Here is a 16,114-nt window from a genome sequence, read left to right as displayed (position 1 = left end):
TAATGGAAATATGAAGGGTCTATTTCAAGCAACTATACTACTGTGTAATATACATTTACATGCATATAAGAAGAAGAATATAAGAAAAGCACCAGATTCAGGTGTGGGCAATGTTCCATTATGCTTTTTGAATTTCCTGAGGGCAAATTCACATTGGACAGCGGGCCGCAGTTGATCCCCGGGCCGTAGTTTGGACACCCCTGATGTAAAGCTCCAAAAATTAACTTATTTTTACCCAAATCCTGATCTTTTCCTCCACTAAAACAACTCGTTTTTGCCTTCACATGTTCTGCACTGCAGGAGCTTGCAGAAAAACGGATCACCTGGGTTGTTGGACTTTCATAGAAGAACTCAAACTGTTACATGAGGATGCATTGAACAACAACATAGTCACTGAAGTGAAACAAACTCAGGACATTATAAAGATCAAACCAACACAACATTGGAATGAAAACCTTAAAAATACTTTGATAATATGCGAATACAAGCTGTGTCACTCACGGGTTCCAGCCCAGGTCATGCTGGTTGACATAGAGAATTCCCGCTCTGGACACGGTAGCAGGAGTGGCCGTCCGTAGGTGACTGATTTCAAACACCAGTCTCATGGAGGATGTGAGTGGCACACGTTCGTTACTGGCCAGCGTCAGGACCTGAAAGGCGTCATAAAGCACAAAGTTTTTGGGGGATTTGAATGGTCAACAAGACAGACAAGACTCTGCCCAAAAAGGAAGGAAAACACCTTCATATTTCATCAGCTTGGACAGACTTGCTTTAGAATATTTTATAGATCACTCGGACATGATTCATGGCTCTGGAAAAAGATTTCCAAGTACTCCAGGAAGTGATTGCTGAAGGAGGGGGAAAGAACCATCTTTTTCTATCTATACCATCTCGGTTGCTATGTGTTGTACAATAGTGTATGGGTGAACAGGAGGGAGGTACCTTGTTGTCATCCATCACCGTGTTGAGTGATTCAATCCACATCGGATCAATGTCTCCATCCAACACAATCCACTTAGGTCCGATGTGGGAGATGTTTGCTTGCTCTCGCATCAGTGATGAAAGCAAACCTAACACAGGGATTGAAAAACGCAATTAACAACAAATATATCAAGGTAGAGGTACTGATTACATGTAGTATGAGTTAGCACTTGCCATGCATTTTCAATGTTTTTATTTCTAATTAAACCAGCTCTGTTTACCGTCTTTCCACTCTCGAGTCGCGTGATGGATGAAGCCAAACAATTCATCTCTGTCCACTGCCTTCGGATTGAGGTCGTTCCACACAGGCTTCCTCTTCAAGTTAACATAAGTTTTATGGAGAACCCTCAATATCTGGGGAAGAGGTTAAAAAAAAATTGATGTACCTTAACAAAACAAACAGAGCATTTACTTTCTATTTAGGGCAATACAATCTTACCTGGCTTTTTCCAGTCCCTGTATTTCCAACAACAAAGACTGAGTGACGCACTGCTAAGAGTTCCTCCAACTGGACCACCTGACAAAGAAATGTTTGAAAATTGATTATTTAATTTTTTTTTTCAAGCATTGTTTTCCTATATCATGTCATGTCCTAACCTTCAGGATGAACGTCTCCTCAGGCTGGAGTCGGAGCTCCAGCGTTGTCTTTCTGACGGCCTTTTCAAAATCACAGTCTCGCTCTCTCTCCACCTCCAGGCCTGGGAACAGATCTCCAAGCAGTCCCAAGAAGATAGTCACATCCTCAGTGACAATTTTAGGCATGTTGAAGTCTCTCAGCGCTCGCATCAGCACCTAGTGAAGTAAAATGCACTTGTTGATTATAGTATGAGAAAATTAGGCTTCCTCTTTTGGCTGTTAGATGCCAAACACATGTGCGTCACCTGATCCTCTGGTGTGCTCTTGTCTCTTCTTCTCAGGGCACCGGCCACAACCAGAACAGACTTGACAGCACGCAAACCCCAATCGTAGTGGTCCTAAAAAACAAAGACAATAACATTGTGAATACATGTCTTTACACCAGTGGTGAACCGTCAGGGCCTTTAATTACAGTATATTAATTATATAAATAGAATTTAAATAAAATGAATAAATGAGAATCGTATCTGTTTTGTTGATCTGTAATATTACAGTGTTACGTTACGGTCCATGCAGAATGCATTTGAGTGGTTTTGTGTTAGGAAAAAATGCAACCAATCAGATAGTTTTCTGGGTCTCTGGGAAGAACATCCTTCAACCAGGGCATTTTATATCCTTGATAGAATGGCCTGGCCCTTAAACTGAATGACAGCGTACGTTTGGATTGACAATTTGATCAAACAATCACATATTGATTTGTAGCGGGGGGGGTGTTTACAGAAGGTCCAGTTGTGATGGACACGGCTCGCCACTGCTTTACACTTACCATTCTATTGAAAGAAAGAAAATGTATCGAATGGTTTCTCTGTTCAAATCCAACTTTGTGAAATATACACTACAATATTTCTCCTACCTGCTTGGAGAGGAGTTCTTTGCAGAGACTGTACAGAGTGATGAACTTCCTAGCTAAAAGCTTAGCACCTCGGAAGCCCTCTGCCACCAGCATGATCTCACAAATGAGCTCAGTGTCCGGCACCACCATGGCACAGGGTCTGCGGCAGCACACAGAAAATGCAAACCGTTAACTTCATGCTGAGTAAAGGCACGTTAGAAATAGTGGCCGCTGTATCCCTCTCACCTGAAAAGAGCCTTGAGGTTCTCGGGCAGCTCCGTCCTGCCTGCGTAGCCAGGGTTCATCGTGATGAATATCCCCACAGAGGGCTTCAACACAATGTCTTTGTCCAGGAACAGGAACCTGTGAGGTTGCATGGAGGGTTAACACAGTGTTTATTCTAAAGCATGAAGTCTTTATGTATTCAGCCTTCACTTATTACCTTTTCTTTTTAGTGCGAATGGCGTCCTGTATAGTTTTGACCTGCACTGCCACAACGGACAAAACATCCACAGCAATACGATTGAACTCATCGAAGCAGCCCCATGCTCCGGTCTGGGCAAGACCCTTGTAGATATTTCCAATAGACTGAACAAGAGAAAAAAAACATTTAGCACTCTCAAACAGCTAATCAAGACATAAACAAAGAGAGCAAATAGTCTAGTGGGTAGAAGGGGGTATCATGCACCCCCCTGAAATATACTTCTAATCAGCTTTTCTAGCTTGTAAAGATTGTGTAGAAAACAATGACCTATGTTAAAACGTTGGCAAATTGTCTCAAATGTTTTTTTTCCGAATGAGTACGCCTATTACCCTAATGATCGAGTTTCACTCTTTAGAGTTCTTTCACTATATCTCAGCCATTATTGCAGATAACTGAACAAATAAGGTGTCCAGATCCATGTTTGAGGGTCAAGGAACACAATAAAACTATTCTTAAAGTGATCACATGTGTCTGTGGCATGCTATTTTGCTAATCAGTGCCGTTATTACAAGAAAATAGCATTTTAGTCTTGTACCAAGAAGGGTGTATTTTGCACCGACACAGAAATATACTTATAAGTGTTTCCAAAATGGAAAAAGTATGTAGAAAATGATGAGCTATGTTAAAATGTTGTATGGATGTCCCACATATAATTTGTACTGATATACATCATAACTTTGAATTGTCCTCTGAATGACTGTCCCACCTTGTAGTCCATCTGTTCAGAACAGTTGAAGATGTACACCATGACGCCCACGGCTCTGCCAAGATCCTTCGTTGTCTCAGTCTTCCCTGTTCCTGCGGGGCCAGCTGGGGCCCCACTCATGGTCAGGTGGAGGGACTGAGTTAGAGTGATGTAGCACCTAAACATACCCATGGGAGCAGCACACAGAGGAACACAAATGTAGTGTTTAGCCGTGCTGACTGTTGCAAATGTAATGAAACGATACTTGCATAGACTGAAAGGTGATGAGGCAGCAAATTTACCGGTCTGTGAGGGGGGTGATGACCAGACGCGATGTATTTCCCAGATACTCGTATGAGTAAGGGAACTGGGCGTCACAGATGTTAACGAAGCACTGATGCTGCTGCTCATACCAGCAATGCCGCAGCTGGGAAAGCCATTGAAAGGCCGATGAGGTGGTGACCTGTAAGCAGATTCAGCTGCTGGTAAATAACTGTATTCATCTATATATTATTTGTTACTCTAATGCTGGTTTATTCTACTTCTATTTTGAGATGTTTCTATTTTTAGAATTGTTTGTTTCTATTTTTTATTTCTAATTATGTGCAATGCCTTGTTTTGTTTTATTCTGCTGCAACGCAAACACATCCCAGTATGGGATTAATAAAGTACCTATTATCCTATCTTATTAAATAATATCACAAGAGATACGGACAGCAGGTAGTAAAATGATCATACAAGTATTGTTATATTTTAGTTTAAACCTAAAGTCTACTACCTTTTGTATCCCTTGGGTGAAATTACTCTTTTGTTTAGCTCGGTGAACACACAGTGAAAAGGTACTTTGCATGGGTTTTCATTTTCCATGGAGAATCCAAATAAATAAAAGAAAACACTGATATTATCTTTTCCACACCAATATGATTAGACTTTCTTTTGATTACTATAAAGCAATGTTACATTTATATGACTTGGAGGTCATTATGAGATGATGAAGTGTTATAACCTTTTGGGCAATGAGGCTGGAAACAATGTCTCTTGCATGGACATCAATAGTGCATAAGGTCATGATCTTCTGTCTGTTGCCTGAGCTCAGCTCCCCCAGCAGCATGCTGATCAACATGTTGAGTTGAGACATCTGGAGGAAAAACAGACAAGACAAGAGCGCCAATTTTAATTCACATGAGATTACTTTGGCCAGAGTCTGATATAAAACTGTATGGTTCAAACTTCAGGTTTCACTTGTATTTTTAGGCATTCAAAGTCATTATCTTAAACTGGACTACACAAACTTTAGGTGTATGAATGCAGACCCTGAGGGGCATTTGAAAGAAACAGATAATCACAAGGGGTCTTTTGTTCTTGTATTGACTAAAACATCACTGCATGTCTTGCATTTGTCACTAGTCCTGTATGACAGCAGATCCAATCAGTGCGGTGCAGTGCGTTGAAGGGAGAGAAATTATTCAAACAGCAACCAAGGACATGCTCACCTTAAATAGTACTGATGAATCTGACAAGAGTGATCATACAACTATGAGCCGCCACAACAGCGCCCAACAAGCCAGCTGATTTAAATACAATGGCACTATGGAAAATGTTTGCATTATCTTAAGCAGTTCACTCACAGCTGACACAGAAACCAGTAAGATCTTATATTAACTTATCTTAAAATGGTAATATATATACATGCGTTTATAAATAATGTAAATAAAAAACTAATCAACCTTTTCCTAATTATATGGGTTTCCTGCTCTACCAGGTGCGCTACCAGGCAAATATATCATTTTATTAATAATAGACTCCCTTCTTCTAATAACTAGATAAGTATAAATGATCATAACATCGTTCACATTTATGTCATCTTCAAACACTCTGCAGTCCCAAACATGAAGTATATTTTTAATCAAATTAAGCAAAAATGTACAAAATGTTATGTTTGTTACTTTGGATCAGTCAGATTTCTTGCATTGTGCAGTGTACCTGTTTCTTGTTGTAGTCTTTGAGAGCAGACTCAAATCCTTCCTCTAGTCTTTTAAACACAAGCTCCATATCGTTGCTCCACCAGATCTGGGATCCGGTGAGCGCCACTTGGGCAGGGAAGTCGAGAATCCACTGCTCTCTGGGTCTGTCCTCGTACGCAGACACAGCCTCAGACAGGTGGCTGCGGACACATTCCCTCATCGACTCCTCCAGAGAAGAGAGCCATGCCTCCACCTGAAGTATTTTATTCATTAGTTAGGTTGTCTTATGAAATGTCGTAACAAACACAGATTTTCTGATAGTGAATGTAATCTTACCGGCCCGTAACAGCGACATTCACTCTGGAATGCAACATACTCTCTCTCTTTGCTGTACATGCCCACTGCTAGTTTAGGGTTATCCAGATGTTCATTTTTGTCAAACTCAAGATTGGCCATGTTGTCAAATAATTTGGAGAGGTGGACAGTTACCTGCAAAATTTTCTGTGTCATTATTTTTTCATGACAGAAAAAGTAGTTAAAGTGTGTAACTTGACAAATATTAAATAAACTAAATAAAGAGAAATGCTACATTATGCACCTCTCTGGGGTGACTCCCTTTAGAGAGGATGTCCAACAAATCTGCAGATGAAATAAAGTAGAATCTGGGAAAGGCGAGTCTCTTTGTCTCCAGGTATTCAGCGAGGGCTTTTTCACACAATGCCAACCTGTTAAAAGAGAGAGTACAGGGATAGTGAGCAGAATACATCAAACTGTGAGCAGTTTAATAAATAAAAATGTGATTAAATAAGAAGTAACCTTCTTTGGAGGTCCTCTAACTTCTCAAATAAATGAGATTTGTTGGTGGCTTCGATGACGTTTCTAGTCTTAGCACTGTCCAACATTAACTCCTGAAAGAACCAGCATCCCCATGTTTACAATAACGACATAAATAGTATTTGAATGAGTGACGTTTAAAAAAAGTGCAGACCTGGAATTCTGCATCTATAGCCTGAAATCTGTGAGCATCTGCAGGCAGCTGTTGGCAGATGTCGTCACAGCTCTTGAAGATGCTTTCCAGGTAGGCCCAGGTTCTTTGGACCTCCATCCAGACCATGAGCACAGAGTCAGCCACAGTCAGCTGTTTCTGCAGTTCCACGACCTGGAACAGGAAGTGATGCACATGCTTGCTCTGAAAGATGCCCTGGAGCTGAACCTAGAGGATGGAGACATGGAGACATTATGACAGTCTTTCAAAAGGATTTGATCCAATGCAAAACTGAAATACACTTAACTACCCCCAATCTATGGCCAGAAAAGTAATACCTTAATAACCCAAACCTCATAAAGTGTCAGTTTAATTTCAATGCATATTCAAGCTCATCAGCATGCCTTGCAATAAAAATGGGGGAGGGAAACCGTCTGTTTACACAAAGATCTAGGCACTAAAGTGGAAAGACTTCTAATTGCTCGCTATAACCCCCAATGCATCTGGTGGACATGTACAAAGACCGCAGCGGTGCAACAATGCCCTGTGTCCTACCGCAGCTATAAATCTAAAGACTCAATAGGGACCCCTCTTCTTTCAGCTGTGCTGTTAGACAGTCAGACAGCGCGGCCCCTTTCTGCACCCTCATCTCTATTCAGCTCTCAACCATCAGTGCTCCTCGCAGACAACTGATCTTGAGATCTTCACAGCCATTGTGCATTCCCTGCAGTGACATCACACGTAGTATCAGAAGCTCAGATATTCACCTGATGATCCTCGAGGGTTTCAATGAGTTCCTCGTCACATTTAAGCAGCGGCACAGAGGTCTGGTAATGCTCTTCATATGAAAGCTCCATCGATGCCCACGTTTTACTTATTTCTGTCACAATCTGAAATAAAAATATAGGTTAATGCTTATTTGTTTGAAATATTAAACGCTTTAACTACTTAACTAAAACCATCCATTTATGTCTGATATGATTTTAGTTACTTGATGAGATGAAGAATTCCTTGAGTATTAAAACAATTCTCATTCTTTTTATGCTTAACAAACCATTCTATCACTTTTTCAAATAAAAAGGCTTAAAGGCTTAAAAGTAGATGTTTTGCATTACACGGTGTTTGCAGTACAGCTCTGTAAAGGACCATGTGTTAAAAAAGTTAGCTCTGGGTTTGATGTCATAACTTTTTTCACATGCGAAATCCCAATTTACTTTGAAGCGTTTGACCCAAAATATTTAATTACAGAACCTTTTCTATGGCCATCTCCTTCACTGCCTTATCCACAATGTTGCGGACTTCATCTTCCAACAAATGGAGCTGCAGAGCCAGGAGGTCTCCCAGGGTGGTGCGGTCCGTCACAGTGAAGTCCATCTATTATAAAAGAGTTATTATGAAAAGTGTCCTCTTTCAATCATGCAAGAAAAACATAGTTCTAGGCCCGCTGTGTGTGTGTTATTGCACCTGTGTTATTTTAATGAGCTGCACCCAGTGGCGCTCTCGTATCGCCAGGTCCTGTAGCTGACTCACGGCCCGCAGTGACGTCAACAGGTTCTTTACATAAAGGTCTAACCCGGAATACACATCCCAAATGCGAGCCTCTTTGTCAAGCTTTCGTATGTCCTGCACAAACAGAAGGTAGGTAAACATAATTCGTTATTAGAGGCATCTGTTACAAATAGCAATGGTGCACAACAGCGAGGCAGCAGGAGAGATATGCTGGTGTGATGCGACACTGCTGGTGACCTCACCTTGGCAAACCTCCTCAATTCGGCATCCATCTGGTCCACGTTTATCTGCCTCCATTGGGTCATTGTCCAGTTCTCAACACTGCTCTGTATAGATAAAGATGCATGCAGAGGGGTCAATGGGCTGAGGGGACTTAATGGGGACATTTAGAGGCGGCAGGGTATTCAAAGAATCAATGGTGGCTCCTAAGAGGACAGGCTGGTCGGGTTATTGAGTTTTTGGGTCATTGAAGTAGGGGTGATGAGGCCTTCAGCTGGATTTCTCTTCCCTCCAGAATAGAGACTTTAGGTATACAGTACGGTATATATTAAAAAACACACCTGCACAAACACAACAATGTCCCATAATTCTTTGAGGACCGTGATCTCTCGTCTGCAGGACTTGATGTCTCTGTAGTCAGGAATAGTAACGTCAAACAGGTTCGTGGATTCCTGCAGCTCGGCCACCTCCTTCTCCATGTCTCGCACAGCTTTTTCAGACTACAAAACAACACATGGTAATTGTTATCCAAAGTGTATAGTGTAATACGATATTATTATCATCCTATAATCAAGTCATGGTTGAACTCCTACTTTCTGCAGACTGATGTAGGGCCGCACTGCACTGTAGCTGAAAGGCGCTGCTGTTCTGAACATCTGCCTGAATTTGCTCTGTTTCACCTGGAAAATAAGAAGAACCACTTTATTGTTTTTAACAAAACTATATAAAAGCAAAGTTTAAAGCTGGATTTAAAAGTGACTTCACCTCAAAGCTCATGCATCGTTTCCGTATCACCATCACTTCTGCATTCTGCATCGGGGCCACCTCATGCCTCACTTTTAAGGCCATTTTTTTTGCCCTGCTCCATTTCTCAGGAAGTTCCTATTGAGAGAATTATTTAGATTTTAAAGGTTGAATGGCCAATTTATTTGTGAATAAATAATAATTAAGTATCACGTAATTTTCTTGAACGTCGCATGAAAATAGGAACCATTAAACCATTCCTTTTTTTTTTTACCTCTAGCTGAGAATAGACCTGGTCTGGTATGATCACTCCATACTGCTCCAGCAGGAGGACCGTGTCTCTAAAAGGCTCGAACATCTTGTCCGTGGCTGCTTGTCTGTCTCTGACGGCCAACAGATGACTCATCACCTCCACCAAGCCACGGTGGTTTCCTTTAGCGACAGGCTGGCCTAGCCCATCGACGGTGGCTCGGACAAACTTCTGCAGCTCATCAAGACTGAGGGAGAGCAGGTAGAGTAAGGATAACTGATGGTACGGTTTAGAGTGCATCTAAAGCCATGCAGGAAATAAATGTACCTGTGTGTGACATATGTCAAGAGGTGTTCTTTAAAAAGCCAGCTCCACTTCTTTACAGTGTTTAGGAGGCTCACTTTAAAGACTTGACATCCACCCGAAACCATCCATTGAAGACTTTGAGGTCTTCGAGTTTGGAAATTTCAGCATAAAGATCCTCATAGTAATCAATCTGTAAAATGATGACCACGAAACAGCTCACAATTAAATCACCAGCCATGTGTAGGAAATGTCAATCATGATTCAAAGGAGCATTTTACCTGTTCTTTGAAGCTATCAATTGTAGGCGGGCTCTCAGGGAGTGCGTCTGCTCCGTGAGCCTCCATCTCTTCAGCTGTCAGCACACGCCCGTACAGCAGGAACTGGCTGAGAAACTCTGCCCTGTCATCCTGCCACAGATGGGTGTAGCAGTCAAACTTTCTCTGGTAATTCATTGCTTTCTTGAGGACGTTTTCCACTCGCTCCATTATCTCTTGCCTCAGGTCCAACAAATCCAGCATCTCATCCATTAGATCCTGTAGGAGTTATAGTACATGACACAAAACATGTACTGTTTGAAGAAAAGAACACTGTAATGAGTTGAGAGGGAGTAGCAGAGCAGGAGAGTGGATATTTGAATCCCAGTCTACCGCAGATTACCTGGTAGCTCTCCATGCTATGGTGAGCAGCTACTCTGTTGATATTCACTGAAGTCTTGAATATGTCTCCAACCAGTCCTTCTATCAGCTCGTACAGGCCGTCCCCTGCGTCTTGCTCCAATGAGGGGAGGAAAACCATTCCTGAGCTGCTCAGCATCAACTGAGACTCAAACAGAGGCATCGGGTTCGGCCACGATTCCATGTTGTTCACAAAGAACTGAAGAGAGTGGCTGATGAAGCTGAAGAGCCCCTCCACCACCATCTCATCCACATACTCCAGGTAGGACCTCCACGCCTCTGACGCAGGCTCAGCGTGGAAGAGGACCTTATTATCCTGAAGAAAATACAGGGTATTTGAAATGGAAAGCACAACAAATTGAATGATTTGACTCTGTAGTGTATCTGTTTTGATTATTAGGAAAAGGGCAGATTGACACATTTAGTTTGAGTAGTTTTATTACGTTTAGAAAAACTACAGCATATTTTGACATGGCGTATTGGGAAATTAAAAAATATATAAAGTAAAATTATATTTTAAGTCTAATCTGTCCACTTTAACTGATGAAACTAGAAAGGGTATCAATGACCTAAGTACTAGTAATGATAAAGTATAGATAAAAGTTATATTAGATTAAGTAATTTACCATACCTGTATATATAATCTATTTATTATCGGAAATGCATATTGTATGTGGAGATACATTTGGATGTACGTTTTGTTAAAGTCAAAAATGTAATTAAAAAGTTAATAATTTAGTTTTTGGGAGAAGGGGTGGGATTAAATAAGTGTAAACTTCTTCCTATTCCTTTTCGGATGTGTAATAAGGTAGATCACTGGTTTATATATTATTTTTTAAGTCAATAATATATTTGTGTTTATCAATTTGATACTGCTTAAGTTTATTTATTTATTTATTAGAGTATCATAATTCTCTTGATTCATTTCATTATTATTATTCTTATTATTTGTTGTATTATTGTTTTACATGTTCTAAATAAATCAAATCAAATACCTGTATTGTTTTATGATAAGAAAACTAAAACCAAGCCCATAACGAGCACAGATTCTCAAAGGAAATGTAAAAAAAGCAAGGTTTTCAAATGGCTGTCATGTGATGTAATGTGATGTGATCTGAAGATAAATATCTCTAAAACAAGCTCAAATGTTCTGGAACATCATCAATAACTTTGTGATTACCTACAGTACAACAATACAAGTGTTCACAGAAAATATCAGTACATATTGAATATTTTCATACATCCCTACACACCTGTACCAGCTTGTGTATGGAGTCTCCATCTTTCTTCATAGAGCTGCACTTCCTGTTCACACGGTCTGCCCTGTCCTCCAGCTGTATGAGCAAGCCTTTCTTGTTGTCCTTTCTGCAAAACATGGCCTGTTTGCTCCATCCCTTCATCATGGACTGGATGGCTTCGCAGTTTTCCTTGGTTCTACTGACTCGAGCCGCCAGGTTGTGGGCCAGGTCTTTGGCGGTGCTGATGAAGCTCCAGCAGTCGGGATCCAGCCATGTCAGCTCGCACTCTGCCCTCGTCAACTGCACGTCTATGGACTCTAGCTCAGCTCTGATGAGAGGAACTTCCACCTCTAGCACCGTCTGCTTTAGCTTGTTGTACCACTGCACCAACAGCTGCAGGCTGCTCACATACTAGAAAACACAAGTGTGGAGAAACATGGAAAACATGCTTATTGTTTAACTCAAGCAGGTGTGCACAAGTGTCAGTGAGCCCATACAGTCAAATGTTTATTTCTTACCTTTGTGAACATGTCACGCTTCTCAAAAACTGCCAGTGCAGCTGCGGGGATCTTGATCTCACCGAGAGTCTGAATATACTTCACATCTTTCAACACTTCAGTCAGCTAAGGAGCAAAAAGAAAGTATACAAAGTGACAGCGGGGTGGGGGTAAAATGTTTTGTCTCAACTAATGGAAACCCTTGGAGAATATAACAACAGAAATGAAAGAACTGTAAAAAAATAAATAAACATAGCCTTTGTCAGGATGGATATGTTTTTTCACTAACCAGCAGTACATCCTCAGTTTTACGTCAAGTTAGATAATTATTTATCATTGGGGGATTAGCAGGGACATAAGATCAATCACCTTTGGATTGAAGTTGAGTGAAATCAGGTCGGATGACGTATCTCTGGAGATAAGGTTTTGATTGAGGTTGATCAGGCAGGCTTCTTCCAAACCATTCCGCCAGTCAGAGTAAATGTCCTCCTCATATTTGTCCAGCAGACCCAACATCTCCATGTACATGTCGGACTCCTTGGCCAATTCTCCACCTCCTGCAGGCCTAGAAATATTGCATAATTGTGACACATTTGCCAATTTTTAGGCCTGGCACAATTGTAATCTGTTGAATGTTGTAAACCTCTGAATCTAATTCATGCGTTCACTGGAAATAGTGTTGTTACTTACATGTCAAACAGTCGTCTGATTCTTTCCCATGATCTCTGAATGCGTGTTCTGAGCATTTTTGCCCACTTCAGGGCTCCGGATGTGTGTGCCATGTTCTTAGCCAGACCACTCTCCATCTGTAAACAAAGACCAAATGGAACAAAGTTGTTGCATGAACAATACCTTTTGTGCCTTGAATGCATATTGATAATATTGATTATTTTTTTCTTCTCCAGTACCTTATTGAGATGGGCTTTAAAATGACATTTACATCTCTCCAGCTCTTCCCTGAAAAGTTGCTGCAGAATAAGGTAGTTGGGACTGAATATCTGTTGGATTTGTCTTCTCTCCATGAAGGGTCCAACAATAGTTAGCAGCTAAAGGTTGAAAAACAAAGAGATTTTTTTTTTTCTGCTTGAACACTGTGTTCCTCGATATTCACTTTATTAATATTGTCATTAACATCCTTTAATCCAATTTTGCTTACTTTAAATACTGACTCCAGTCCTGAGCAATCCTTAAAGGCCAAGCAAATAAGGCTGGCAAGGCGGCATTCAAAGTCCAAAATCCTCACTTTCAAATCCTTATGCTCCTTTTCAAAATCCTTGATTTGAAAAAAGTTTAACAGTATTAGAAGATTGACACCAATGTAAAACCATGTATTATATGTAAATAAGAGGGTTGTTCTCATGGACATCTCATTAAGCAACACAAATCATGTCACCTGAGAGTTTAGGTCAAAGGGGCTGTTTTCACTGTGCCTCAACACTTGGCAGTGGTTACTGAATTCTTTGTACATCTGAGCAGCGTGCTCACTGTAGATTTTGCCATTAAGTCCACCAAACTCTAGTTTTTCCATCCTCTGAAAGTCCAGCATGATTTCAAACAAGTCCTGCAAAGATAACACATTGGAATAGGAAACAAAACCACAGAAGAAAAAAACCTCACGGTGGCAAAAAATGTGAACTCACCTCCAGCTGTAGCATGCGATTAAAGAACTGGTTGAAACGTGCAAAAATCATGGCAGACGGGAAATCCCAGGGTGCATGTTTCACATGGTTGGCCAACCTCTCCCTCTGGGTCTGGTAACTGTCTTTAAAACATCTAAAGACTTGTATCACCCTCTTTACCATCGTTAGGCTTTCCTCTGGATCCTCTCTGAGAAGCAGATCTGCAGAGAGGTATGTAGAAGCCTGAGGGGGAAAGATTTATGTAATTATGTGAATTTGTTCACGCAGAAAGCCAAAATGAAGCTAAGAGTAAGACTGATAAACTAACAACATCACGGCATAATTGACAGGTGTTCATGCTCCGCGTCCAATCATATTAATAACATTTTCACATGTATGTGATAATTGGTGTCATTCCTAACTAGTGGTGTTTCACATGAGGATTCCTACCTGCTCAATGAACAGATTGCACAGCTCCTGCAGCAGCACCACAATGCGTGCCGGTCTTTGATAGGATTGGCAGTTGGTCCAGATTAGGAACAGTGTGTGGAAAAGTACAGGGGTACATTTTTCCAGGTTGGGAAATCCTTCCTTTTCCAATGGAGTCAGTCGTGCGTGTAATGGCTGTAGATATAGGTCTATGTCCTTCACTTCTTGAAGTGCTTTGTATTGAGAAAAACAACTTTTAAAATAAAACCACCCTATCAGATAATAGGTTTAAGTGATCGCATTATGCTGTACATCAGATATTTGACAAGGTGCAAACTACAACATGTCTTCTTTGGCTTTAAAAAGAGAACTAATCTTACCATCAACTACACTTCCAATTAGAGTCTTGATTGCGGGATAATAACTGCTATCCATCATCTCCAATATCTTTGCCATCTTCTGAACAACTGGACTCTGAAGCTACAATGAAAAGCACCAAACACGTTAAACAGATTATGAAATGTCAGGAGATAAAAATCTAACGTTTTTAGTGAAGGGGAGCATACCTGATCATAAATATTCTGTATATTGGCCTTTCTTGAAGCCCAAAACTTCAGCTCTGCATCGGGCCCTGGGTTGCTTCCTGTTATAAGTAGGTCTGATGAATCTTCCTTTAAGATCTTCTGGATAATATTGCTCCAGGTGATGACCTGGCTCTCTATGGCATGAGCCAGTGCCCTGTCATAGTTATTATACCTGTGTGTGAAATTACATGTTGAGTGTTTGTTAATAATTACAGTATTTGTAATGAAAATTTGAAACAAAATCAAAATATACATCTTTTTTTACATTTTGAAGGTGCTGAATGCATTTTCCACCCAATCTGTCGCAGCTGGGATAGGGAGGACACTTTTCCCTAAAACCTGTCCCTGGACCACTGATGTCTTACTGCACATGTTCTCAACATGTCGAATGATGTCCTCAGACAACGAAGTTGGCCACGTGTGATGGTTTTTGTTGTTTGACAGCAGTGGAACACATACCTTGCGAAAAGACAGAAGGAAAACATTCACCCAGCACTCATAAAGGCAAGCTAGACATATGCCTGACAAAAACGGAGAGCAGATACATCTAAATGCTTTGTTATGGTGTATGATGGAGGGTATAACAATCACCTGCTCTACTGTGCTTGACAGCTGCATTAATGGTGATGGAGACTGGAGGCCAAAGAGCAGCAGTTCCCTGCAGTTATCAGAGGTGATGGGAACAACTCTCTTCTTGAGAATATAGATGTGCCTGTTTTGAGCACCAGGTGGGACCTGCATCCGAAAAACAATCACATGGTTTTACTACAAACTTTCAAGCAGGTTAATCAAATCTACCATTCCCAATCCACCCTTTTCAAGCAAGCTTAGCTAGCTTTCTAGTGGAAAACCGTAGACTGTGTATATATATATATATAAGCAAACAGATGTAAACAGCTTAGCTAGTTATCTACGACACTAGCTACAAGCTTAGATTATTCGGAGATTCTGTAACAACCTTACCTCATTAGAAGCAACCAGACCACCTTTTTTTGATGAAGAGAAAAATATTACAGACTTCTTTTCGAAGAAGTCTTTCAGCAGGGTGAGGAACTCTTCGTTGACCGCACTCCTGTCCCATGTTTGGCGGTGCAGCTGCAGCAGGCTACAAACTTTAAACTCGACAAACTTTACTCTGTCGTCTTCAAGAAAACAAGGCACACTTTCGTCGTCTGACATGAATGCTCTTAGACCACGACAGTTTTCGTCACTTCCTTCAACAAAAACGAAAACAAATCCAGATACCTTCACCTAAATTAGCTTTTGACTTCGTTTTGGAGTAGTTTTAAATTATGAACGTATGTCTGTAAAAAAGACCCGCATGACTTTAACAGTCGTGTGGGCGGTTCAGCATTCTGTTGCTAAGCAACAGCCACTATCAATCACTGCCAGAAGCGTAATACCACTTTCTTCACCTTTATGAAAGTCACCTTTTTAAATACAATTTAAGACCAACAATGTATTGTATTTTACTTCAA

The 16,114-nt window shown here is 40.8% G+C and overlaps 1 protein-coding gene across 1 annotated transcript in view; it reads right to left on the bottom strand.

Annotated features, from left to right (window-relative positions):
- The window catches only part of si:dkey-233k19.3 (dynein axonemal heavy chain 11), a 41,868-nt gene extending 26,053 nt beyond the window's left edge, over positions 1-15,815 (bottom strand). Inside the window, 43 exon segments of the mRNA XM_063879422.1 lie at positions 502-650; positions 943-1,070; positions 1,203-1,335; positions 1,421-1,498; positions 1,579-1,773; positions 1,863-1,955; positions 2,471-2,609; positions 2,696-2,812; positions 2,892-3,037; positions 3,640-3,796; positions 3,921-4,081; positions 4,625-4,756; positions 5,602-5,835; positions 5,919-6,071; positions 6,181-6,307; positions 6,399-6,490; positions 6,571-6,795; positions 7,335-7,457; positions 7,819-7,941; positions 8,032-8,190; positions 8,319-8,402; positions 8,637-8,795; positions 8,889-8,975; positions 9,061-9,177; positions 9,314-9,536; positions 9,617-9,707; positions 9,710-9,785; positions 9,874-10,128; positions 10,253-10,585; positions 11,523-11,918; positions 12,026-12,130; positions 12,374-12,569; positions 12,695-12,810; positions 12,913-13,050; positions 13,161-13,277; positions 13,398-13,565; positions 13,645-13,866; positions 14,074-14,285; positions 14,433-14,532; positions 14,619-14,808; positions 14,902-15,095; positions 15,228-15,371; positions 15,600-15,815. Coding sequence (XP_063735492.1) covers positions 502-650; positions 943-1,070; positions 1,203-1,335; positions 1,421-1,498; positions 1,579-1,773; positions 1,863-1,955; positions 2,471-2,609; positions 2,696-2,812; positions 2,892-3,037; positions 3,640-3,796; positions 3,921-4,081; positions 4,625-4,756; positions 5,602-5,835; positions 5,919-6,071; positions 6,181-6,307; positions 6,399-6,490; positions 6,571-6,795; positions 7,335-7,457; positions 7,819-7,941; positions 8,032-8,190; positions 8,319-8,402; positions 8,637-8,795; positions 8,889-8,975; positions 9,061-9,177; positions 9,314-9,536; positions 9,617-9,707; positions 9,710-9,785; positions 9,874-10,128; positions 10,253-10,585; positions 11,523-11,918; positions 12,026-12,130; positions 12,374-12,569; positions 12,695-12,810; positions 12,913-13,050; positions 13,161-13,277; positions 13,398-13,565; positions 13,645-13,866; positions 14,074-14,285; positions 14,433-14,532; positions 14,619-14,808; positions 14,902-15,095; positions 15,228-15,371; positions 15,600-15,815 — 6,803 coding nt within the window.
- Between the last annotated feature and the right edge of the window lie 299 nt (positions 15,816-16,114).

Source organism: Eleginops maclovinus, chromosome 3, assembly GCF_036324505.1.
Source record: "Eleginops maclovinus isolate JMC-PN-2008 ecotype Puerto Natales chromosome 3, JC_Emac_rtc_rv5, whole genome shotgun sequence".
NCBI classification, from domain to species: domain Eukaryota; kingdom Metazoa; phylum Chordata; class Actinopteri; order Perciformes; family Eleginopidae; genus Eleginops; species Eleginops maclovinus.
Note: the sequence above shows the minus strand (reverse complement) of the source record. Positions and strands in the feature narration are given on the sequence as shown.